This window comes from Danio rerio, chromosome 23 (genome assembly GCF_052040795.2).
Source record: "Danio rerio strain M-AB ecotype USA chromosome 23, GRCz13ab, whole genome shotgun sequence".
NCBI classification, from domain to species: Eukaryota; Metazoa; Chordata; class Actinopteri; order Cypriniformes; family Danionidae; genus Danio; species Danio rerio.
In genome coordinates, this window is record NC_141043.1 from 11,031,176 (window position 1) to 11,058,574 (window position 27,399).

Below are 27,399 nucleotides of genomic sequence, written 5' to 3' on the forward strand. Positions count from 1 at the left end.
ACACCTGATTCAGATCATCAGCTCATTAGCAGAGACTGAAAGACCTTCAATGGGTGTAACAAAGTAAACAAATAAAACATGCAGTGTTGGTGGTTTTACAGGAAGTGGTTGAGAAACACTGACCGACATCTTAATTTGAGTTCCAAAGAAAAACAAAGATCTCAGGGGTTTCCAATGACATGAGAGTGAGTAATTGATAACACAATTGTAATTTTTGTGTGAATTAACATTTTAAGTACTTATTTTAGAGGAATATATATATAACAGTCAAAATATGAAACAATGTACATGATACCAGCATAATCCTCAAGACTGTAATAAGGTTTAGAAGGTTTTTATTAGCTTTATAAGCTTCTAGATTTTTAACAAAGGTCAGAATGAGTGTTTAAACCTGTGCAAAATGTCCTTATGGGCGAAAAAAGCCAATTTTTACAACACAATGCTATAGTGGGAGTATTAATCGGTGATCAGTTTTCATTAAAGGTCTCAATAAACCGTAAATATACTGTATGAAATCTCACAAACAAGTAAGCTGCTTCATATTCCAACAACTGCCGCGCACGTTCTCAGTTTCGTCGCCGTGAAGTTGAACAACAGACAGCACCATGGATCTGGATATAATTTGACAAGAAATATGCAAAGGTTTAAAGTCTAAAAACAGAGCAAGATAAAGAACAATTTCCTAAATACTCTCTTATCATCTCGTGAGCCACAAAACATGTCTACATGGTACACCGTATGGATTTCAAAGTTGGCCTTGTATTTATAATACTGTAAACTCACATCATCACAGTTTGTGTTTCCACCATGTAAACGGACAAGAGTTTCGTCATATGAAATAATAAGGGAACCAATCTCCCCCCGCACACGGTGGGCCAAGCACGATCTTTTCGTCGACAGACCGCCGATTCAGAGCTGTCTGAGAAATGGATGAGTTTAGATACTGTACATTTAGAATAAACGATTCTACGTTCTAAACACAAAGTCAAAAAACAGCTGTCTGCACGATGATTTAAATGACAACGAACGATAATAATGCAAACTTGGGAGCGCTGAGTTTCCGTGGTGCACACACAGGGGTTATATCTGGTAGAAGTACAGAATATACAGCGGGTCTCGGCGTGATGGGTGACTCACATGAACATCAACACATCAATCTACAAGGTGCTCCACGAGGGTTTCTCGACGGCTACGTTTCTGCCGCTGTGTGTGTGGAGATGGACATTGTCTGAATGGGGGTTGGAAAGATCCCTTTTCCATGTACAGTTTGGAGTGTGGCTTTAGGAGCTCTTGGCCTCGTCCAGTGAGATGCGTGTATGTGTCAATCGCTTCCTCCTTCAGAGGGTCTCGTTGTGCCCGGAGGAGTGGTCTCTTCTGGGGGTTGAGGCGCGGGATGAGCCCTTGTCTGTGCTCTCGGAGCTGGAGCTCAGGTGCTGCTGTTCAGAGCCAGCGCTGGAGGTGACCGTAGAGGACGAGGTGGAGGACGAGCGGGTCTTCTCCTTAAAGTCTGTGATGATGACAGTCACGTTGCCCACCGTTATAGCGAGCTGTTGAGCCGAGCTCCGGTCAACGTTCTTCAGTTTTGGTCTGGAATGTAAAAGAAACAAACAACTGAGCATTACCATTGAGTTCAACGTGCAAAGAATATTAAAGGTTCAGCTTGATTTAAACTGAAAATACAGGGATCGTTTACGAAAAGGGATGTTATGAGTCAATTCTGAGTCGAGTCAATTAAGAAATTAATTATTGGTCTTTAATTTCTTAAATGCTTCACATTTTTATGTAAAATATTCCAATTTTCTGAGATACTGAATTTAAGGTATTCAGTAGTTGTCATCAAAATCATCACAATTAAAGAAATAAACACTTGAAATGTATCAGTCTGTGTGGAATGAATGTATACATTATACAAGTTTCACTTCTTGAATGAAAGTCACCTGGATGGCACCTGTGTGTATATGTATACATATGTACACACAGTTCTACCGATTCTTGTATCTGATTGGATGATAGCCATGAGATAATAAAGTAATATCCGCTCTCGGACAACCTCTTCACTCTTGTGTATTACTCCGCCCACACCAGCGACATCGAGAAAGCTAAACAACTCTACACAGCCTAATAAATATTGCAGCTGTTGGACAACAATGTACTTTTGTTTTTTTTAAGTCAATGATGCAGTTGTTTAGACTGGTTGTAGTTGTTGGGACTGTCATAATGGCTATCAAACTGTCATGAGAACTCCTCTGACTGCTACCATTTCAAAAGTTACGCGAGTTTCTTTATTTCAGTCTACTGTAAAATGCTATTTGTTTAGGCTACATTTAAATGCCGTAATTTGGTCACAGTCTTCTGCTATTTACTTCAGAGGAAAGACGTGGTGCAGTGCAATCTGGGCTGCAGCCAATGCTTTTTAATGGGCTCACCTAACGATTCTACGTTCTAAACACGAAGTCAAAAAACAGCTGTCTGCACGATGATTTAATGACAACGAACGATAATAATGCAAACTTGGGAGCGCTGAGTTTCCGTGGTGCACAGACAGGGGCTATATCTGGTAGAAGTAAAGAATTTACATATGATGCAATCTCAGCTTGCATCATAAAGGATGCATCCAGATCCTATTGAATAGATTTGACTGCAATGTTAAGTTAAGCTTAATGCTGAATGACAACTAGGATGCTGTTCTTTTGACTGATTTACATGTCTTTATACAGTTTGTTAAATGTTATTAATGAAGAAATTAATTTCAAATAAATTGTGGTAATACTTCAAAAATATATTTTTGTAGTAACCCACAACGACTTGAGCAAAGAAATTGACATTACATTGTTCCGCCACAAGATGGTGACAGACCACAAAAAAGCCAGAGAAAATGTTTTTCTGAGCATGAATTTAAAAGGAAACTTGAACAAATCATTATAGAACTGGTAAATGAGTGTCTTTCTAAGTAAATATCTCTCATTTGTATGTTATAGCGCAATGCTATCTCACGGCAATTCGTAACATTTTGATTTAGTGGCTAATTCGAATAAATTTGTACGATCTAATTCGTGCAGTTTAGTACGATTAGCTCATCACCCAATCATTGTTGGGGTTAGGTGTGGGGCTGGGTTCCTAACCTCCTTTTTAAAATCATACAATTTCGTATAACAGAACTCATATGAATTCGTACAAATTAGCCACTGAACTGACAAAACGTAAAATACTTACGTTTCCTTGTGAGATCAGGCTGTATATTGTTGTATTTATACCATAGTCTGGTAAAGTTTCTGGCAGTGTTTGCTTTGCTTTGGCCTTTTTGGGGTTAATTATTGTGATATCCTGATTGCAACAGAGAAATACAGGAAGATATCTCTGTAGACTGATGGCCTTATAATCTTAAAATGTGAGCAAAATCACCTGTTTTGTCATCACTTTAGACATTACACTAGAGAATCACTCAAATACTAGCTCTAAAGTGACATTGGCGAAGTAGCAACGGTTTCTGCCGTTCTGACGTCAGCTCCAGGTATGAATGAACAGCAGAAGAAAGTAGTTCCTCATGCAAAAGGATTTTAGACACTCCGTGTTTGATTTTCGTTTTTATAAACACGATTATGCCATCAAACTGTTGTATAAATGCAATATCACACGAGTAGAAATGCGATATGGCTGTACATCATCACTGCCAATGCACACCTCCCACCGGTGCCAATATACAGCCATATCACACTGCTACTAATGTGTTATTGCATTTATAAAACAGTTCAATGGCATAACAGTGATACTGCTAATATCAGGGGTGTGACGAGACAATCCACAAGACGAGACACGAGATTGAGTTCACAAGAACGAGACAAGATTTTTATACTATTTTATTGAATCCTCAAATGATGAAATATATGAATGGAAAATTGTCTTTTATTCAAATAAAAAAAACACAAAATGCAAAACTATTTAGGTGCTTCTTCAAAATCAACTTGTAAAAGTTATTTAACTTGTATTTTATTGATTTCTATGCTGTAAAGGGAAAGCAAACACTGCAAAATATTTGCTAATATATGAATGGAATTTTTTTTATTAAATAGATTTTTTTTTTTGCTAAATAATAAAACTAAATTTCTATTTTATTTACAATACAAAATAAATAAATAAATAAAATAAGTAGCTTAAATTATAATAAAAAAAAAAAGAATAAAAAATAAGACCTTGCTCTTTAATTAGCCAAGACCTCCTCCTGTCCTCTGCAGGATTCAATAAAAGTATCTTTATGTTTCTAAGATGACAGAGAGATTAATCACTGCACTGACTTACATTTTTGGAATGAACAAAACCTATTAAATATAAACCAAATTATCAACGTTTTTAAAAATGTGCAAAGTAATTGTTGGTTGGCAGTGTTTGCTGTAACTACATCATTCTGACAGCAAAAACAAGCTTTCCAAAATCCACTGGCAGCAGTTCCAATGTCTGTTGCAGAAGTTTTGGCAACTTGTCATTAATTTACTCTGCAACCAAATGTGTCTCTTAATAAAAGAATAAAGAGAGTATTATTTAGCCGTCTTGTGATCATGCATACTGCAGAAACTGGTGTGTGGTTTTTGTCAAATTAAATTTAATTTGAGTCTTTACCTTGTACAACAAAAAAAGCATAATTGAATGCATATTAGTCTGTGATATATTAGTTTTGTCAAATAAAACAGCCATTTGAGTCTTTACCTTGTAAAAAATATGCATCTTTAATATTTAAGTCTGTAATATTTACTTCTCATCTCATTAGGAATAAAACTCTAATTAAAATTAAGTGTATTTTTAAATGTTTCATTAAGCTCTGCAAACATGATAATCCAATTTTCCCATTTACAATGCAGGAGAGTTACAGACAGACTGCTCATTGGATTTCTCTTAAACTCAAATTATTTGCAAACAATATAAATTGAATGAAATTCGTTTTAGTAGGAATCAAGAAAGCTGACATATAAAACTAATAATATAAATTTGCCTAATATATATATTTTCTTTACATATTGTGTTGTACAATTATGTAAAAAAAATCTTTTAAAATATAATGCATGTACAAATATCTAAAAATGTAGCTAAATTTCATATTAATGGAAAAAAAAACCATAAGAATATGAACTTACCGTGATATAACAGATTTGTTATTCTTCGTAACAGATTTGCCAGGCTTCATGCCATTGCTTTCCCCAGCTGGACTTTTCTGAATGAGTTTGGGCCTGTAAATGTTGATAAAACATGTAATTAGTAACTGACTATTAGCATAAAAACTAATTGCTTTTAATAATTTACATGCAAATGTGAGCTGGTAAAAAAAAAAAAAGTGTTTCAAATAAAATTTGAATGTATTTGTTAAGCTGACAGTCTTATCAAAATCAACATTTTGAGGAACTTTTAAAGTGCACCTATTATGGATTTTCAAAAACACCTTTTATGCAATGTATAAAAGCTCTAAGTGGATGAGCTGTACAGTTGAGTTTTAAATATAAAACTACTCCATGTGTAAAGTTCTTGGCTGTGTCTGAAATCGCATACTTCCATAGTATGTTAAATACAGTATGCGAGCCGAGTAGTGTGTCGAATTCATAGTATGCGAAAAACAGCATGCAAAAACTACCCGGATGACTTCTTGTAAGATTGTGAAGTGCACATCCAATGTACACTATACTATCCCACTATGCCATGCAAGTACTTTCAAGAATGGGAATGAAGATACTAACACAGGTAGCTTACAAGACAAGATAATTACGAATGGCCGATGTAGTATGTCCTAATTACATTCATACTACTCATATTTTAAATTCAAACTCAAATGTAGTAACTACTCGAGTACAAGGCGATTCAGACACAATCCTTGACCCTCAAAATGAAACTCAGCCTCAAGAGTCAACTCAGAGTTGTTACTTTGAATCATTCATAATAACAATATAGCAGATTGTGGGGAATGGGATTGCATTATAACTTGACAATGTTTTACAAAAATACTACAGTAAACCCCCAGCCTTGTGCTGTGTTCCTGTCTAGGCTACACAATAAGATGTTGTTAAGTATTGCAATAACTATATTTATTTCAATATAACAATGTGATTTATTTAAAATCATGTAATGATCATACTAAACCAAACTGATCATACTAGTCTCAGGGTGTACCCACAATGTGTACAGTTGCCTTGAACCGGGCCGAAGCCACACAACAAGTGTACCGCGTCAAATCCCAAGTGAACTGCGCTCTGGCTCACCTCTTCCAACCGAGCCTGAACTGAACCGTGTGTGAGCCCGATTAGGAGCACTCGCACTTCTCAAATGGCACTGTTCGGATAGCATAGTGTGAGTACTAGGGTTGGGCGACGTCAACCAATTTGGCATCGTACTATGTCTAATGTGTAACATCGCGACGGACGATGGCATTGTCGTCATGTGAAAATCAGTGTGGGGGGGTTGGAGACGGTGTTTGACAGGGTGCATGCGCAACGTGTCTGAAGAGCGAGGAGGGATCCGGTGGTGAAGGGTGACAAGGGTGCGCAACTTATTTGAGGACCGGGAGGGAGACTTCCGGGAGACTTGTCTGAATATCACGTTTAACAACTAAAGTGAGACGCGATTCAGCCATACATCATTGATAAACTGGCCGACATGCACTTCTCACTGGAGCCAAAGAGCTTAGAATGACCAAGAGAGTTTAGAATCACTCAATAGAACCTGGATGTTTTAAGTACACCTAGTAAGACCTTGATTAGCTTGTTCAGGTATGTTTAATTAGGGTTGGAGCTAAAATCTGCAGGACACCGGCCCTACAGAAACAAGTTTGGTGACCACTGCTCTAGAGTGTCGCCTCTTAGGCCCCGTTTACAATAGTGCGTTTTAGTTTTAAAACGGCGTTTTGGAATGAAAACGATCCGCGTCCACACTCGTGTTTTACCCAGCGTTTCTGAACTGCTCTCCGTCCACACCAAAACGCTGAAAACGCACATCACGTGAACACACAGACACTCGGGCAAGCACTGCAGCCCATCTACCCAGATGAGAGCTGTGCTAGTCGGACTTCTCATCAAGCATCTCCCGCTGGATCTAATCTCACTATATTTATTAAACGGAATATTTCATTCATCTTGTTGTCTTTATCTAACGACATATTCCCTGACTTTGGTCATTGGAATCTATTACTTGTTCTCAGGTAACGTGTTTTGGCTGAGCGCAAAGATAAGTTAATGATTAATGTAAGCACGTAGCCTACATTCTGTATATTGACTGATCGCTTGCCTTTATTTCCTATAATGTATAAACTTATTGTATGTCTTACTTTTATAATGGCCATTATCGATTATTAAAACTGGTATTCAGCAAAAGAGAGGGTGTGTTTCGTATTTTCACTGAAATTGAAAGGAGACAGTTGTTATCGGCTCCGTTTTGTTATAAATATCCACACAGTGAAGATGACGCTCGTGCCGCACGACGCCTCAACATTTCTCCTGTCTAAGTTGCTAATATAAAAATGAAAATTGTTCCTTAAATCATGTTTACATTTTATTGTTGACAAAGTGAAACAACGTAGCCAGGGTGATGTGAATGAAGTTATAAAGTACACTGTTCCCTTTGAAGATTTACCCGTGTCCTCGGTATAGTCTGTTTTCAATATCAAACTGAGAAGAAGAGACTGCAGCCATGATCAAACTTGCGAAGTCTGAACTTACACGGAGAGAATGCAGGACTGAACTGTGTGTGTTAGGCTACTTAATATTCAGGAAAAGCCCCAATCAGAGAGGCGAATGTCTGCAGCCCCGCCTCCGTTTTCAGGTGTCTCCGGTTTCCATCATTCACACTGAGACGGAGCAGCAGCGTTTCAGAATGAAAATGGCCTCTCCAGCGTTTTCGAAACGCTTCGTTTTCGGCGCTCGAGAACTCCGGCATAGTGTGGACGGTTGGCGTAACCGTAGCAAAACTTATGCGTTTTCAAACTAAAACGCATTAGTGTAAACGGGGCCTTAGTGATTCTATGCTCTTTGCTGGAGCTCAGATGAGCGCATGACAGTGTGTGTGGCTGTGTGTGTGTGTGTGAGAGGTCAAGAGGTCAAGAGTTCAAGATGTGCGTTTTCAGCGGATGAAGGATTGTTCAGAAATGCTAGGTAAAACACAGTGTGGATGTGGGTCATTTTTGTTCTAAAATGCCATTTTAACACTAAGACGTATTAGTATAAACGGGGCCTAAGTGTATATTATTCGTGAGTGGGTTTGCAACGCAGAGCGGAGGATCGGCGATGCTGTCTCAGCATCGTGTTTTCCATTGACCATCGCGATGGATGATGGCATTGTCTATCGGCCCAACCCTAGTGACTGCGCCCTCACACCCAATTCATGGTGGGCCACAGCTCTACAGAGTTTAGCGCCAACTCACACCTGCTTAATAGTTCAGTCATGAACACCTTGATTAGTTGGATCAGGTGTGTTTGATTAGGGGTGGAGCAAAACTGCAGAGCTGCAGCCAGAAATCGAGTTTAAGACCTACATACTAAAATAAATTTCGTAACAGATAGTATTTTTATCCAATAAAATCTAATTCAGGCATTTACTTTAAAACAATATAAATAAGTGAACACCTCATTGGGTATTCAAATTTGTATTGGCCGTTGACATTTTATTGACACATACAATAAATAGATTTTATTGCACCTCTCAGCGATACATTCAATGTACTTTATTGTGCAGCCTTATTCCTGTCATTATACTGATGACTGCTACAGCAACCAAGAATGCGGGATTTGCCGGCTATTTATTAATAAAGGAAGGGTCAATACCAGATACTAGCTGTACTTGGTGATTTATCAGTACCATGTTCATTTGAACAGCTTTATTTTCATCCAAATCACAAATTGAGTGTGACTAAAATGGTTGTCTTCTTGATGTAGTAATCTATAGAATGCAAATTATGCATTGTGTTGAACATGCCGCATTTGCTCCACACACATGCATAAAAAAACTTCGATTTGACTGCATTGCCATTTAGCAGAGCTGGTGCAATCACGTAACTATGATCAGATGCTTTTTTAACCTTGGAATATTCTCATGTTTTTCTGTCTGAGAATGCGCGGACAACACATGTGGGTGGCATCAAGATGTTTGCAAACGGCGTACTCATAGCTCAGGTATATCAAACTTCTTTTTACCCCCAAGCAAAGCTAAAAAGAACTTTGTGGGCCCTTTAGACGAAACTACAACCATAAAAAAACAACACTCACTTCATCTTCTTAGGAGTGGGTTTTTTGCTGGGCGTCAGGCTTTTATGTCTCTCTTTGTGTTTCTCCATCATGGCTCTCTCGATCTTTCCTTTTTTGAGCTCTTCTCTCTCTGCGCCCATCCTCTCGGCCGGCTGCATCCCAGAGCCTGCCGTGTGCGGATGATCTTTTTCCATGTGCTCTCTGAGAGGCTGAAGTTTCTCCAGCATGGCTCTGTCTGTGTGCTCTCTGTCTATTCTGTTGTGTTGCTGCGGCGGATGCTGCTGTGGCTGTTGCTGCGAATGCTGCTGTGGCTGCTGCGGCTGCTGTGGATGCTGCTGTGGTTGTTGTTGTTGTTGGAGGAGGTCTGGGGTCAGTCCTGCTCTTTCAGGCCTCCTGTCTGAATCGAGTGCTTGCGGTTTGTCAAGAACGCGTTCCTGTCTCCGTTCTTTGAGTGAATGTCCGCGGTCCAGCTGACCTCCTTCTAGACCTAGTCTCTCAGGATGGTCAGAGTCAGGATGGAGGCTGCTGAGTCTGTCCGAGTCAGAGTTGTCCATGTCGAAGTGGTCGTCGTCAGGCAGGTCTCTGTCTGTTCGTTCTCTTCTTTCTTTCTTGGCTGGAGGTGGAGCGGCGTACTGTTGAGCGACCTGCTGTGCCACGAGTTGAGAGTTTATCCTAGGTTTTCTGAAAGAGACGAGGTTACCAGAAATCAAGTGCTTTGTCAACAATACCAATCTCCAAGTTAAACACAAGTATCTGCTGATTTGTCTCTGATGTCAAAATAGGATGCTAGATAATCTTAACATGCAGTGAGGGTTATAGGTATTGTAATTTTAAAAACATGTCATGTTTTTTCCTGGGAATAATAACTCTAAAAGAGCTGTTGACAATGAATTAAACCAGGGGCCTGTTCCATAAACCAAGCTAACAAAAAAAAGCCAGGCTTATTTTGGTAAGGCAGGTTTATTAATGGCAGATTCAGTTTCATAAATAAAATTTACGATAGTTCAAACTCAGTTACTGTGGCAACTTTTGCTGGGAAACTAGCCTGGTACGGGGCAGGTTAACTCTTAGGCTTAGGTTCAAGCTTTATCAACTTAAGTCTTAAGCTTTGAATTCAAAGTAATGTTAACATTTACCTGCCATGATCTGATGCCCCTTTAATTCACTTAACCTCTTAATAATGATTAAAACTTAAAAGTCACTTAATAGTATATATATATATATATATATATATATATATATATATATATATATATATATATATATATATATACATACATATATATATATATATATATATATATATATATATATATATATATATATATATATATATATATATATATATATATATATACTAAACATCTTTAGGAATAGAACGATAAAGCATTTAAATTAAAATAAATTATTAAAAAAAACAAAAACAAATACAAACTCTAACATTTCAACAAAATTTAAAATTTTTTATGTTTTCTGTAGATTTTTTCTTGTTTATTAAAATTTTGTTTAATATTTTCCTCCAACATAATAATTTGGGTGCATATAAAGATTTTTTTTGGTACTGAAAATTCTAATGTATATGCACAAAGATAGTATTGTAAAGCATTTCCAGAACAAAATAAAAATCCATCAGATTTTTGCGTGTACGGTCTTTGTAGCCACTGTTTTAATCTTAATGTGCTTACAATTTTAAGTTACATTTTGTACGTTACAGCGAGCCTGCAATGCATTAAAACTTTTCCTTGCAAGCAACAACTGGCAGTAAGCGCATATCTCGCCATATATCGCTTTCTCTTTTTCTATCTTGCGCGGAAGCACAATGTCAATGTATTGTTTAAATTAATATCGTCTATCTAATATGATCTTTATTTTGTATTTTCTATTGGATTTAAGTAAGGTGATTGGCTGGACCATTCTACATCTTGATTCCTTTTTCTGAAGCCTTTTGAGAGTTTTCTTGGCTGTGTTTTGGATTATTGTCTTGCTGAAATGTCCACTCTGGTTTCATCTTCATCATCCTAATAAAGTAGACGACTGAAGCAGCTGATATTAATTTACACTGACAAAGGGCAGAGGATTGCTTAACAACTACTGGGAGGTTTAAATGCCTTTCTTCACCTCCTTTTCCTCATGAGTTTTTCGCAGTCATTTTATTTTATTTTAATACACAACTATCCCGATCACCAGCGATCTTGGAAAACATTCACACTTACATAGGACTATAAATCTGCTGGTAAATGGACTACAAGAACCAGTCATGCACCACACACACAACCGGCTCCTGATTCTGACTGATTGCATACACATATATACAGCTCACTTTGAGACACTCATGGCTGAGTCTTGTTATCTGTTTAGTGACATTACAATGCGTTTCCTTTGTCTTGCTTTACCGTGTTTTTGATCCTTGCCTTGTTTATTTGTTTATCCTGTTTGCTGCCTGCCTCTGACCATCTGCCTGCCTATTGACTACGATTCTGGACAGCCTGTATACATCTGTTTGCCCCTGTGTTGACCATTGCAGGCCTGACCTCGCTAACAAACCTGCATGTGGATCCGCACCTCTGTTGTCAGTGTCACTTCTCACGTAACATATAACATTATTTGTAAACTAATAAGTTTTATTTTATTTGGATATATGTTTTTTTTTGGTTGTTACCAACATCAGGTGAAATTTTTAAAATTAACAGCACCTTAAGAAATACGTTTCCTGAGAAAAATGCTCATGTTTTAAACACTTATTTCCCCCACTGTAACTACTTTTGAAATAGTAAAAATCCCATTTTTAAAAAGTCTCCATTGTACCATACATAATTACAACAAAACTTCAAATTCTAAAATCATCAACAATGTAATAACTAGGACTGTCGACATTAACTTAACACATGATAAATCTGAAATGGTTAATGTGCAAATGTTTCTTTAATGCAATAATCATTTAATAAGGTTTGATCCCAGTTTCTTGCCGACATTGCAGTCATAACATTGTCTGATTCATGGATCAAATCACAAAGTAATTGTCATTTGTCATAAAATAATTGCGATTATTAACAGCTTCTAGATGAAAGTTTGGATTAAATCAAAGTTTACCACTAGAAACGAACTGCCCTTGCACTGAAATACAACAAGTTTAAAGCACTAAATTTGGGTCAAACATATTTTTGCAGATGTTAGCATAATACCAGAGTGTTAACCATCCACGCACTTCAAAGCACACTGAACTGTAAGCTAGTCAACAAAAAGCAATGGCAAAAGCAAACTCTTTCCATCCCTTAATAGATCGTCATAGATTGTTAAGCACCCTAGCATCAACAGGAACTATTAATTCAAGAATACATTAACTGTATGACACTGAAAGCTAAAAATAAAGTAAGTCCATTTGCAGAAGGCACTTCTAATACATTTACTGTAGACCACTGGACATCAGTAACAAAATCTACATCGGTGTAAGAGCATTTATCATAAATCAATAAATTGAAAGACTAGTAAGTCAACAAACAATATTTCTTTGAACTTTATTGCTGCATATTTACAGTTAAATGCTATATTTTAAATGTGCGATTAATCTTGATTAATCAAAGACCATGACTGCGATTAACATGTTCATTTTTTTAATTGAGAGCACTAGTAATAACACACATAGATGTATAGAAAACATAGTGAATCAAACACATACTACTCATCAAGTAAAATTTAGTACTTTAAGACCATTATGAATGAGATTTTAGACTTTAGATTTTTTTTTAATGTGTCAAAACAAGAAAACTCTAGTCAAATATTTGTTTTTAATGACAAGTTTAACATTGTTAAAAGTACAGTTATTATGTAATAAACTACACGAATAATCAAAAAATATTTTTGTCTGCTTTTGGTCAACTCCTATTTAACCTAATGCGTTTCTGCTATAAAACCTGACGTTTCATGTCTATTTATAAATATTATGTCCACTCACACTTTTTTTCTGTAAATAGTTTTTGTGTAAATGGAAGATTATACAAAGGGATATATTGCTATTATTATCATGAGAAACTGTGTAATTAAGTTTTCTTTTACTGATTAGGGAATTGAATAAAAATAAATGCTGTAAAATGTCTAACAGCTGTTTTTAAATAACACTTCTTTGCAATAAAACAAAAAAAAACATAATTATATAAACTTAAACATATAGATTATTTACATTGTTAGTGATTAGATGGGTTTTTTATCTCAATTGAGTAACATTACTTCGACAACTTTTAAAATTAAGCCCCGTTTAAATTGATTTAAGACCTACAATACAATATTTCTGTGAATTTAAGACTTTTTAAGATCTAAAAAGATCTTTAACAACCAATAACAGTTTTAAAAACTAATAACAACCAACAAATAATTGGTTTTGAACTGAATCGACAGATTAATTTTTTTTCATAAGACTTCATTACATTTTAAAAATATTTAAGTAAAAAACTTTTAATATTTCACATTTCTGCTGTATTTTTGGTCAAATTAATGCACCTTTGTGGAGCATATGAAACTGTTAATTTTTTTAAAGGCACAAACAAAATGAAACCATGTATAAGCCATTAAGACTATCAATAGACAATAATTTATGAAAAGAGGAACAACTACTTCCCTTTGAAAAAAATGGCAACGGTATTATATTAACCTGTGCATATACTCTAACAATGGCTCAAAATTATTAGGCTTATATAACTGGACTATCAATTCCAGCCTGTCTCAATACCATTTCATACTGGCACAGCAGAAAGCAATGAGAGATTTTTACTGGGCAGCCAAGTTTCGTTCATAAGGGTGTGAATGAGGAAGGGTGAATTCTGGGGTTTAAAACAGAGTTCCTTTATTATCTGAAAAAAGGAGTGCATATAAGTGGAAAGAGAATGACAATAAATACTCATGCATCAGAGTTGATAACGCCCTGCTGACAGCTTATGTGATTGATTGGCGGCTCTCTATGAAGTTATAATAACATTACCTGTTCCAGATTTCACTTCATTCTGACAGCACATAATCACTCTTTTCAAATCTTATTAAAGAACGATAAAGTTGTGCTCATTTTTGCTAAATAAATAGAAATTAACAATCTCTTTGCAGCAACATCACAAAGCACTAACATAAATTCTTTATTATAACTGGTAAAGTTGCATTTTCAAGACTTTCCTTTTTTAGTTTGACAACTGAAAAGAATTGCTAAAAAATGCCTTCATTTTTTTCTATTTTTATTTTATTTTATTTTTATGATACTCGTAATATCTATAGATTATTTCTTGGATTCATAATCATTTGCCACATATGTGATATGCTAACATATGTATTCATATAACACCAATGAAATGATTGTGGTTACTGCAGTTTTAAGTTTTACTGAACTGTAAAACGTTGTCATACACACACACACACACACACACACACACACACACACACACACACACACACACACACACACACAGACACAGACACAGACACACACAGACACACACACACACAGACACACACACACACAGACACACACACACACACACACACAGACACACACACACACACACACACACACACACACACACACACACACACACACACACACACACACACACACACACACACACACACACACACACACACACACACACACACACACACACACACACACACACACACACACACACACACACACTTTTTTGTATTACTAATGGGTAGCAATTCACAATTATTTAAAAACTTGGTTAATCTGTAGAAAACCTCTTTGATTAACCAGATATGTACATTGTAACTGTAAAGTGCATGTCATTTCTGCAGTAATTCAATTTTGGTATTGCTATGCACAAAACAAACCTTAAACTAGGACTGCACAATATATCGTTTTGGCATCGATATTGCAATGAGTTTATTCGCAATAGTCACATAGCAGATTATGCAATGTTGAGTTTGCATTAGGACTGCGCAATCGTTTCAACATTGATATCACAATGAGATCTTTAGCAATATTCACATTTGACTGTTTGCAATGCTAAGTTTGCATTAGGACTGCACAATATATTGTTTCAGCATCGATATGACAATGAGATTATTTGCAATACTCACATCGCGATATATACAACGCTGAGTTTGCATTAGGACATTATATCGTTTCAACATTGATATCACAATGTGTTCATTTGCAATAGTCACATCATAGTATATGCAATGTTGAGTTGGAGTCATAGGAAGTTTAGAATTATATACACTCTACTGGTTAAAAGTTTGGGGTCAGTAGGAAGTAAAATAACTTATTCTGCTCACCAAGGCTGCATTTATTTAATCAAAAATACAGGACAAATTGTAAAATTGTGAAATGTTATTAAACTCTAAATTAACAGTTCAAAAGTAGTTTATAATGGAATTTATTACTTTATTCTACTGTTTTTAAAGATAAATTTCCAGCTTCATTACTTCAGTCTCAAAGTCACATGATCCTTTAGCAATCACTCTAATAATAATAATAATAATAATAATTATTGTTATTATTGGGCAACGCACTGGCGCAGTAGGTAGAGCTGTCGCCTCACAGCAAGAAGGTCGCTGGTTCGAGACTCGGCTGGGTCAGTTGGTGTTTCTGTGTGGAGCTTGCATGTTCTCCCTGCGTTCCCGTGGGTTTTCTCTGGGTGCTCTGGTTTCCCCCACACTCCAAAGACATGCGGTACAGGTGAATTGGATAGACTAAATTGTCCGTAGTGTATGAGTGTGCTGTGTTGCAGCTGGAAAGGTATCCGCTGTGTAAAAACATGTGCTGGATAAGTTTGCGGTTCATTCCGCTGTGGCGACACTAGATTAATAAAGGGACTAAGCCAAAAAAAAAATGAATGAATGAATTGTTATTATTATTATTAGTATCAATATTGTTATTATTAATGGTAATACAAATAAAAGCAATATTGACTGAAGCAATAATTTCATTTGAAACTACATACAATGAGAAAGCAGTTATTTTAAATTTTAATAAATATTTACAATTTACAATTTTTTATTTAATAAATGCCGCCTTGATGAAAACAATAATTTTTATTATTATTATTTTTTAAACATGAAAAAAAACTGACCCCAAACTTTGGCCCGGTAGTGTACATTATATTGTGATTATACAGAAACAGTTCAAAATACAGGATATTTGAGGAGTTACCGCAGAGTTTAACCACAATGGAGTAGAAGTGTATCTTTTATACATTTTTAAGGCCTGAAAGAGTTTAAAGCATTCAGACACAAGCAATTTTAGCATTTGTATCTTCAATAGGAAATCATTTGATTAACTCTAAGTCTAACTCAAACTAAGTCTTTACAGTGTTATTTTTTATTAGATTTTTTTTTACCATAAAGCACTGTTTATTTCACTTTTCTATTTGCCCTGTTGCAAGTATTTTTTCTTCCACTTGTTTTTACATTTCCTGCATCATTCACTCTCCTACAGAATTCTCGCAGTCAATCTAAAATTAATAAATTATTTCCAAATACAGTTATTCAAGTCATCAGGTAAAATTGTACATGTATATATTGCAATGTGTATCGCAAAAATACAAAATTTCACAATGTCAGATTTTTCCAACATCTTGCAACCCTAGTTTGCACTATAATTTATCATTTGCATGTGTTTTTGAGGCTTATGATTGTACAATGATTTTAAAAGCATTTGAAATTGTACCATTTGTAACTTTAGTAACGAGTGATTTTATTAAACTATTTTCTTATTCAAATACTGTACCCTTAATACTGCAAGACTTGGAAAACGATAAAACACTGTCTTTTTCTTTATTGCATATATAAATTGTTTATTAGATTTTATGGAGATGCATTCCCACTGCACAACTGACCTAACATCATAAATTCTCTCCAAATAGAGATATTAGGTCATCTGGTGAAACTTTATTAAATCACAATATATAATATAATGCATATATAATGCAGGATAAAAAAATATGGCAATGTTTTTCCAATATCGTGCAGTCCTACCTTAAACATTTAGTCATTTAGCAGATGTTTTCATCCAAAGCAATCAGCAAGAATTTAGCAAAAAATTATTTGGAAAAGATTTACAACTGGGAAAAATTACGTTTTTTTTCATTATTATTAATCTGTAATTAACTATTTTGATACTTAATAAAATAGGACTCTTAAAAAACCCTTGCCTCATTGTTGACCTTATTCTAAAATGTGGTAGTGCGTCTGTTTTCGCGATTGATTTAGAACTTCCGATTCAGTCGCCTATGGGAGAAATGACAAGGTATAATAAACGTCAAAAAACGGTCAAACTACTTGCACTACAAACAAATGTTTGCATGACTATATAGACCAAGTAGAATAATATAATAAGGAAATGTCAGTTTGCAACATCAAACAGCGAAAAAAGCAGTTTTTAATGTCTAAAAATGAATGGAAGTGAATGAGACCAGAAGTCTCGAGACAAAAAGATTCAAATGGCTGCACCTGCTCTTCGGTGAAAAATAAGGTGAATAGGGCTGTCAAGTATTTTGAAACTATCAAATCAAAATAAAATAAGAAATAATCATGTTCTTTTCAGTTTTTCACAAGTATTTACCCTGTGTTTTCACTATATGTCATAAACATTTTATTGACTATGGTTTCCATTTTTCCCACTGATAACCGATTAAAACTGTCACTTGTTTTCATTATCGATTAGATGTTGCAACCCTACATTTTATAAGCGTGTGGTCCCCCTCACAGCATAAATCTGGCTTAAAAGAGACAGACAGAGGCTTTGTTTATGTGTGTGTGTCTGTCTATGTGATACCCTGCTGATTCCCTCAGCTGTTGCTACTCTGGTGTGCAACAGTATCAAGACACAGACGACACTCTTTCAGGTCAGCAGAAACAGATCTCAGAATGTAATAAATCTGGCCTCATCAAACAACCTTATTACAAGACAGCACGGACTGATCCTGTGGCTTCAACAAATCTAGAAAAATCAACATTCAAGCATGCGGTTTAATTTATGCGAGAGGAGATGTGTGCACTTCAGGCCTTAAACAATACATGAAAAGACTGTCACTTTGGCAGAGAATTGAGCACCTGTGATAGAGCCAGTGTGCGCTCGCTTTCTTCATCCCACTAGAATATTCCTCTGAAAGCAGGTAATGGAGCGAAACTTAAAAGGATGTGGTGTTTCCTTTATGATCTGTCAATTTTTCAAGAGCAATTCTTTTGCAAATATGAAAAATTAAACACCTTGCACATATGCAAAAGGTGACTAAATGTCTGAAGCACTGGTGAAAATCGTTTTCCCTAGTGGTGTAACCAATCATAAATCTCACGGTTTGGATCACATTATGGTTTTTTTAGTCATGGATCGGATTTTTCGGATTAGCCAAAAAGGGGAGGGAACAAATGTAATTTGCTTTCCATTTATTACAAAAACAACACTGCAATACACTTTTGGTTAACAAACAGAACTTAAAAACCTGTAATTTTATTAAAAATAAAATGTAGAAATAATCAGCTTAATAAGGATAAATTGTAAAATATTTAGTGCTGTAAAAAACTCAGTGTTACTACTGCCGTTGCTGACATGCTATACGTTTAAATCTAACATTACATTATAATTTGTACAACCCATATTTATTTTTAGCCCCATTTTCAATAAATGATTCAGTTATTCGCTCATAAAACTTAATTTGTCCATGCGAGATGGATCATTTTTGAAGAATTATTCAGTGGACTAATCTTGATAGCTGGTTGGATGTCGCGTGGATGTTAAGATCCTGATCTTTTTATAATTTAATCGAGCAGCGTACACTGAATGCATAAATATCGACTAAACAAGTAGTGACAGAAAACCCCTTTAATAACCTAAGAAACCCACCACCACATTCTGAAAAACCTACCACAACTTCTTCTGTCATCCTTATATTTTACAGGAAAGCCTAAATGCTTTCATACACATGATTTGAATGACTCGAGAGGCAATTTCTTTGCAATCGTTAAAAATTTAGGATTAATCGACAAGTAAAAAATGTATTAGCTTGATCTGAGTTTTACGTGTGTTTCGAACAGTGCGTTGTGATCCGTACAAATACAGATCAACCGTGATCTATTACACTCCTACTTTCTCCCCCTTTTTATTTGAATTCATTCAGAAGTTAAAATGATTATGTATTTATTGTTTTACATGTTTTTGTGCAAAACAAATATAGGAGCTGTACTGAGATCTTTAAATAGATGCTGCATCCCCAAATTGCCCACTTATATTGTCCTAAAAGCTTCTTCTTCACACAATTGTACATACGTTTGAGTGTGTAAAGGAAGAGCATGTATGTTTTGGGATATTCTACTTTCTCATCAACAGACTCTTATTTTGCTTAGTTACACACTCTGTCACCATATCATCCACATTCTTTCATATGTAATTTCCTTCCATACTGGAGATGCAGCAGTATAATAATCAGCCATTTGCAAGTCTTTCATGCAGAGAAATCTCATCAGGCGTTTGCATAATTTTGCGTTCAGAATCTAATGACCAAACATGTCTTTATAAAAGTTCACGTTGTTGTTGCAGATAAAATATAACATGGAAAATATTATAATTACTTTCCAGTAGGTTAGATATTATTCAAAAGTCATTAAAACATCTCTAAGCTTCTCTACTTGCCAGTTGTTCTTAAACATGCGCCAGTTTTGTAGTTTAACACTGTTTTTACCTACATTTGTAGTTCTAAGCAATTTCAAGTCCAAAGCGCAATGTATTGTGGGCAATATCAGTGGTTAGAGTACAGAGGTTCCACACTTCAATGTTCTACTGGACATAGTAGTAGACTATCTGGGACCCTTTGGCATACTCTTTTCAATACATTCTATTTTCTGACCATTTAGGATGTTTAGTATGCGAATTGAAATGCAGCAAGAGTTGTTGTTGTTTATTAGTTTTTTTTTGAATGACATCAAATAAGGTAGATCAAGTATTACATTTTAAAGTATAAAATTTTTAATTATTTTTGTATTGTCGTAGAAGTTACTGGTAAACATTGACATTTTATTGCTCTACTATGGCGGCTGAGAGAGCTCAAATGCACGGCAAGTCAAGAAAACACATGCAAACAGAAGAAAACATCTACATCAATTTAACACATTCTCACAACATGTGAAAATACAAAAACGTGAAGTAAATGCAGAAATGTGTCGGGGGTCACAAAATGTGACAAACCCAGTTGCTTCCTGTTGAGTTGCCGGAGAACTAAAAGGTTAGTTTTTCGTTTATTTTAATATTCTGAGAGCTCAGTTTCATGTTGGTTGTATATTTTAGCCCTAACAATCTGACAAACTAACTCTTAAACATTTCAGTTATGGTCTGCGCTATTTGCTGCACATTTCTCTATTTCCATGTTATGAGAAAATTTTGTGCACGTGTTGTCAAATTAGTGGTGGTGTTTTTGGTAATGCATTTTCTTAAATTGCAGCACATTTAAACTCTCTGTATCATTGTTTAACAATAGCTTCTACACTAAAACACAATTAAACAAGATTAATATAATTAAAAAAAACTATATTTAAATATTACAAAGGAGCCCAAAATCCTGTATATCTTATTCTATACAACGGTCTTTCAAAATGACTGGATTTTACCCAGCAAGATTTTTTTAAGAATGTAAAACAACTAAATTTAGCGTGATCACCAGGGCCACACAGAATCTGCTTACACAGAAATCTGCATTTTTTTAGCCCATAGAGTGTACTTTTTTTATTCTGTTTTAAAATTAATTTCAGTAATATTACTGACTAATATGAAAATGTTTATAGGATTTATTTACAATACAGTATGTAAAGTAATATTTTATGTCTTTTTAATAGATATGTGGTAGATGAGAGAGAGAGTTTTAATTTTATTGCCATTTCAGTGTCTATGGCTATGATATGTGGTAGATATATTATATGAGAGACTTGCTTTGTTTAACAAACAAGTGGATCTAATTGGACATGCATTGTAAACATTAAATAATTTTTTTATTTCATATATTACGTTTTAGTTACGATACTTTCCGAAATCATTCTGCATTAATCTGCAGATTTAGTTTTTTTTTTTTTTTTACAAAATTCTGCACAGAAATAGCAAAAAATGTCTGTACATACTGTCTGGCCCTAGTGATCACGTACCCTTATGTATTTTAACCCTTTAACTGCCTGCTCTACCAAATGGTTGACCATGTTTTGACTGTTTTAAACAAATGTTTAAACTGTTTAAAATAGTGGTTTACACACACAGCATTGTTGGTTTGCAAAAATAAAAATAGAAAAAAATATAACAAATATAATCCTGTTGCACTACTACACTTGTTTTTGATGTTATTGTAAAAAAAAAACAAGAAAATGTGTTAAATGAGAATCTGAAATATGTTATGGCATACTTTAAAATGATGATGTAGTGTTCAAAAATGTTTTATTTTAATTGTATTTTTAATTAAATTGGTCTTACACTTCATATTTTATAGTATATGCCTTAATTCAGGTACACATCCATAAACTGACATGTCAACCATATGGTAGAGGTTGATATTTTAGAAATTATGGGATGTGTTGAAAAAAAAAACGCATTGAGTGCTAACTAGCCACATTAGGCATTAAGAAATGCAATCCGATTTTTTTTTTCTTGTTGGGGCAGTTAAAGGGTCAAAAAGGTCAGACGGCAGGTTCCATTTTTGCAAAAATTTTCTGCCATGCTTAAGAATGATGATGAAATAGCACCCATATACTTTCATCATTATCATTAAAGTAGACATTTTGCACACATTTGATTGCATTTAATTTCATTTACCTTTATATGCAGACATTGTGTTGTTTTTAACCTAGGGTTGGCCAATTAATCGAAGTACATCGATCTAATTTTTCCAGGTCAATTTTTTAAATTACATTTCCAACCGCGTGTTGAGTCACGTGACCCTAGGCTCTGATAGGGTTGATTTATACTTCTGCATCAAACGTATGGGGGTATGGTGCAGCGCAGCCTTCACATAGTCGCATTTCCGCACACCTCTCACAAAAAGTAACTACACGTGGCACGTTTGCACTTCATTGACGCTGGTTGGATACTGTCCCAGAGATGCCTTGAGACGGCATATTTTCATAAAATAAAATAAATAAAATAATTGTTCATTACTGATAATCGAGTTAAAATTAATCATGATTATGATTTTAGGACAAATCACCCAGCCCTTTTTTTAAATCCCATACTATTGAACATTTTCTAGAACAAATCTAATATTTACTTGGAAGCTTCTGATATTTTCTACAAATTTATCATAAAAAATATCCCAACTGTATCTTATAATCCACTATCGAGACATTTGCAACCGCTAAAATAATTACACTACCATCTGTGATAAAAAGAAATTAAACAACTTTGAAATAAAACAGGCGACGCAGTGGCGCAGTAGGTAGTGCCTCACAGCAAGAAGATCACTGGTTCGAGCCTCAGCTCAGTTGGCGTTTCTGTGTGGAGTTTGCATGTTCTCCTTGCATTTGCGTGGATTTCCTCCGGGTGCTCCGGTTTCCCCCACAGTCCAAAGACATGCGGTACAGGTCAATTGGGTAGGCTAAATTGTCCGTTGTGTATGAGTGTGTGTGTGGATGTTTCCCAGAGATGGGTTGCGGCTGGAAGGGCATCCGCTGTGTAAAAACTTGCTGGATAAGTTGGCGGTTCATTCCACTGTGGCAACCCCGGATTAATAAAGGGACTAAGTCGACGAGAAAATGAATGAATGAATGAAATAAAACATGCTCATATCTACAAAAACAATTTTTAAATGCATTTTTCTTTACTACAGGCCTACATATCTGATCTTTAACTTCCTCACCAGATGCCTTTCTACATATTTTCTAGAGACCATATTCAGCACTCATACACCAAATTCTAGCACTTAACATCATCAATATGATACCATCAGTGCATTAGTGTGGCCACAGCAATACATCAGCCACAAAAAAAAACAGCCATACGCTCCATATTCTCAACAAATAACTTAACCTACATTAACAAATTAGAGACATTAAAGCCTCAACCTTGCAGTTTTCCATTTCCTATACTATAGGAACACATAATGGGCCCCTGCACACACACACGCGCCAGGATACATCCATACTATCCCAGATCCTGCCGCCTGTCCTAGAGTGTCATTGAAATTCTACAGGAATCTAATGACGTCAGTATGCACGAAGACACAATCCGACATCAACAAGTCACAAAATATCAATGTTGACATCCTCGTCGCATGCGTGTGCAGTGTGTTTATGCTGCATAATGTGAATGCTCAGCTCGTCCTTGTGTCACTTTACCTTGTAGATGTACCTTTCCGCACATCACATATACTGCATTTGAATGCCTCTGCACTGTTTTTGAAGGTGCAGACGCTACAGTCCCAAAATCCGTTGTCTGCAGAGGGCTTGGCTTGTCTTTTTGGCCTGCAAGATTTAAAGGGAGCAATGGTTAGGGCATTTAAATAGCACGCTGCACCCTAATTAGTGCAAGTGTCATCATGTGCACTTAATTCTACGCGCTGGAGACTGTAAACCAGGCTCCACAATCACACCATTACGCGATTTAGCATGCCTAAAGGGCAAACTAGCTTTATCTGTTGACAAAAAGCCGAGTGAAATAGAAGAGAGGAGGCGTTTCCTGAATTCCCTTTGTCTAAAGCTGGATACCGGGAGTCAGGCAAGGCTCCGTATCCGCCATGGCTGCGCTTTTTTCCGTTAAATCCGACCAGGAAAAATAAGTAGACTTCATCCGCATTACGCGGCTATTCGCCGGTGTACACAAACGCACGAGCTGCTTTACAAAAAGGCAGAGTAATCGAGTCGTTTCTATACCTGGATGGGCTTTTCTTGTCGCCCATAATGGGAGAAACACCGTCTTCCAGAGGAGGGGGCTTCTGTAATGTACAGTGTGAGCTCCAGACAGAGCCGCTGCTGCTGTTATCGCACACTTGCACTCGCTGACCGCTGCAGCGCAAGGCGTCGGTCCGTCACGTGACCCCGTTCTTGGCCAATCACGACTCGCGCACGTTTAAAAGTCTAAATGTTTTATAAAGAAATTTGCTCGTTTGATTGATATGAGAGCTGCAGACCGCGTGGATTTGTTGTAGGGTATAAAGGAAAATTACAAAAACTAAAAAATAATCGATGGCCTTTTTTGTTGGATATCCAGTTGAGTACACTGAAATATGGGAACTGGAGGTAAAAAAAAAAATGAACGTCGGAAAATGACTGGAATTGAAAGCAACTTTTAAAAACTAAAGAGCTGCAGAAAAATAGATTTGACCAACATGAGCTGTTTTAACTGATATTTAGCCCTATGTATATAGCAAACTAAAACAGGAGTTTTTTTTACTATGTAAAACACGTGTAAGTTAGACTCCATGGGAATGTTTCTGGGCCCATAGTATTTTCTTTTAAGGGAAATCATAACAAATGTAAACATTTTATGAAACATTAATCTTGTGAAATTATTATGTTATAAAACTAATCAATCTATAAATCTAAAGATTAAAATAAATAATTAGTCAGACATTTTATTAAAATAACCTATTTGTGTTCAAAATCAATTAGTAAATTAAAACTGGATACAAGATTATCTAATGATAAAAATGATCAAATAATTTACAACAAAATGTATTAATAAATATGATTCAAATAAATCAACAAAATAAATAATACAATTATAAATAAATATGCAAATAAATGAATACAGTACAATAATGAGTGTAATAAAATGTAATAGGCGGTTCATACCATTGTGGTGACCCCTGATACGGATTAGGCTGAAGGAAAATGAATGAATGAATAAAATGCAATAAAGCAATGTAATGATAATTATAAGTATGTATTTTCCACCAATTTATTATGTAAATTTTACACATAAAAAAACTTAATGCCTTTTGTTTTATGTAGGTGGTCTTTTAGATGGAGATCTGGTTTTGCTGCGCGACATAAGAAATGTGTATGTATATGTAACCAATTAAACTAAGTAAATTAAACTAAGTAATCTAGGTATGATATTTAAAAAAATCGAAATATACAAATAAATATAAAATATTATAAATATATTATTATTATTATTGTATTATAATTCATTCATTCATTTTCTTGTCGGCTTAGTCCCTTTATTATTCCGGGGTCGCCACAGCGGAATGAACCGCCAACTTATCCAGCAAGTTTTTATGCAGCAGATGCCCTTCCAGCCGCAACCCATCTCTGGGAAACATCCACACACACATTCACACACACACTCATACACTACGGACAATTTAGCCTACCCAATTCACCTGTACTGCATGTCTTTGGACTGTGGGGGAAACCAGAGCACACGGAGGAAACACACGCAAAGGCAGGGAGAACATGCAAACTCCACACAGAAACGCCAACTGAACCGAGGTTCGAACCAGTGACCTTTCTTGCTATGAGGCGACAACCTACTGCGCCCAGCAAAGCATTAAAAAATTCATGTTATACAAAAACAAAAAGGAAAAAAGCATATAAAAATTCATGTTTCACAGTGCACTGGATAACATTATTATCAGGTTTGCATAAAATTATTATTCATTCATTCATTTTACTTCAACTTAGTCCCTTTATTTATCAGGGGTCGCCACAGCGGAATGAAGCATATGTTTTACACAGTGGATGCCCTTCCAGCTGCAACGCAGTACTGGGAAACACCTACACTCTCACATTTACTTAAACATACACACACACACACATACTTGTTTTTGTGCATTGTGGGGGTCACCTGTCACGGTGGTTACGTAATGGGGACCACCCTTTCTGATGATGTTAGAGACATAAAAAAAATAGTTTGCCACACAAAAATACAAACTATTTCATAAAATCACTTCAGATTTTGGATATTCCGCAAATTTTTTTTTAGACCTGACACAGTGGTCACTTGTGGGGACATTTCAGGTTTTGTGTAGAAGTGGGGTCCGCCACATACACAACCGATTTTTAGACAAAGTGGGGACCAATTCTACACACACTTTACTGGTTTTGAGACAAAGTAAGGACCAGTTCCAGATACACATTACCGGTATTGAGTCAAAGTAGGGACCAGGTCTACACACACATTACTGGTATTGAGTCAAAGTAAGGACCAGATCTACACACACATTACTGGTATTGAGTCAAAGTAGGGACCAGATCTACACACACATTACAGGTATTGAGTCAAAGTAAGGACCGGATCTACACACACATTACTGGTATTGAGTCAAAGTAAGGACCAGGTCTACACACACATTACCGGTATTGAGTCAAAGTAAGGACCAGGTCTACACACACATTACCAGTATTGAGTCAAAGTAAGGACCAGGTCTACACACACATTACCAGTATTGAGTCAAAGTAAGGACCAGGTCTACACACACATTACCAGTATTGAGTCAAAGTAAGGACCGGATCTACACACACATTACCGGTATTGAGTCAAAGTAAGGACCAGGTCTACACACACATTACCGGTATTGAGTCAAAGTAAGGACCAGGTCTACACACACATTACCGGTATTGAGTCAAAGTAAGGACCAGGTCTACACACACATTACTGGTATTGAGTCAAAGTAAGGACCAGGTCTACACACACATTACCGGTATTGAGTCAAAGTAAGGACCAGGTCTACACACACATTACTGGTATTGAGTCAAAGTAAGGACCAGGTCTACACACACATCACTGGTTTTGAGTCAAAGTAAGGACCAGATCTACACACACATTACCGTTTTTTAGTCAAAGTAAGGACCAGTTCTACACACACACATTACCGGTTTTTAGGCAACATGGGGATCAGATCAGCACCCTTACTAATATTAAATTTTAAACCTCAATCAAGTAATTTGACAGTAAACTGCTTTAGAATTTTCATTTGAAGAGCAGGTCAGTTTATAAAAAATGTAATTTGAATACAGAAGGAACCTCAAGATCCAAACAGGAAATGGTCCAGAATAAATTTAATAAATGTTATATTTATCATAAATAATTTCCACAAAACCTTTAAACACAAAAAACAGTAAACACAAAATCCATGAAACTCTCTTGCATGTCTAAAAGCAGTTCTCATTGGGTATAACAAGCTTCCACATAACTCTTCCATGTCTGCATACACATTTAGTTAAGTGCAATAGCAAACAATATTAAACGGTTAGTTCACCCCAAAATGAAGATTCT

At 35.8% G+C, this 27,399-nt stretch overlaps 1 protein-coding gene across 3 annotated transcripts in view; it reads right to left on the bottom strand.

Annotated features, from left to right (window-relative positions):
• Nucleotides 1–318: 318 nt before the first annotated feature.
• rybpa (RING1 and YY1 binding protein a) overlaps nt 319–27,399 on the bottom strand; it is a 43,167-nt gene continuing 16,086 nt past the window's right edge. The window contains 5 exon segments of one of the 3 annotated variants that reach the window (NM_201317.3): nt 319–1,587; nt 5,127–5,219; nt 9,234–9,893; nt 23,517–23,642; nt 24,051–24,139. In NM_201317.3, coding sequence (NP_958474.3) covers nt 1,338–1,587; nt 5,127–5,219; nt 9,234–9,893; nt 23,517–23,642; nt 24,051–24,076 — 1,155 coding nt within the window. In that variant the 5' untranslated portion in view covers nt 24,077–24,139 and the 3' untranslated portion in view covers nt 319–1,337. 3 annotated transcript variants of the gene reach the window in all.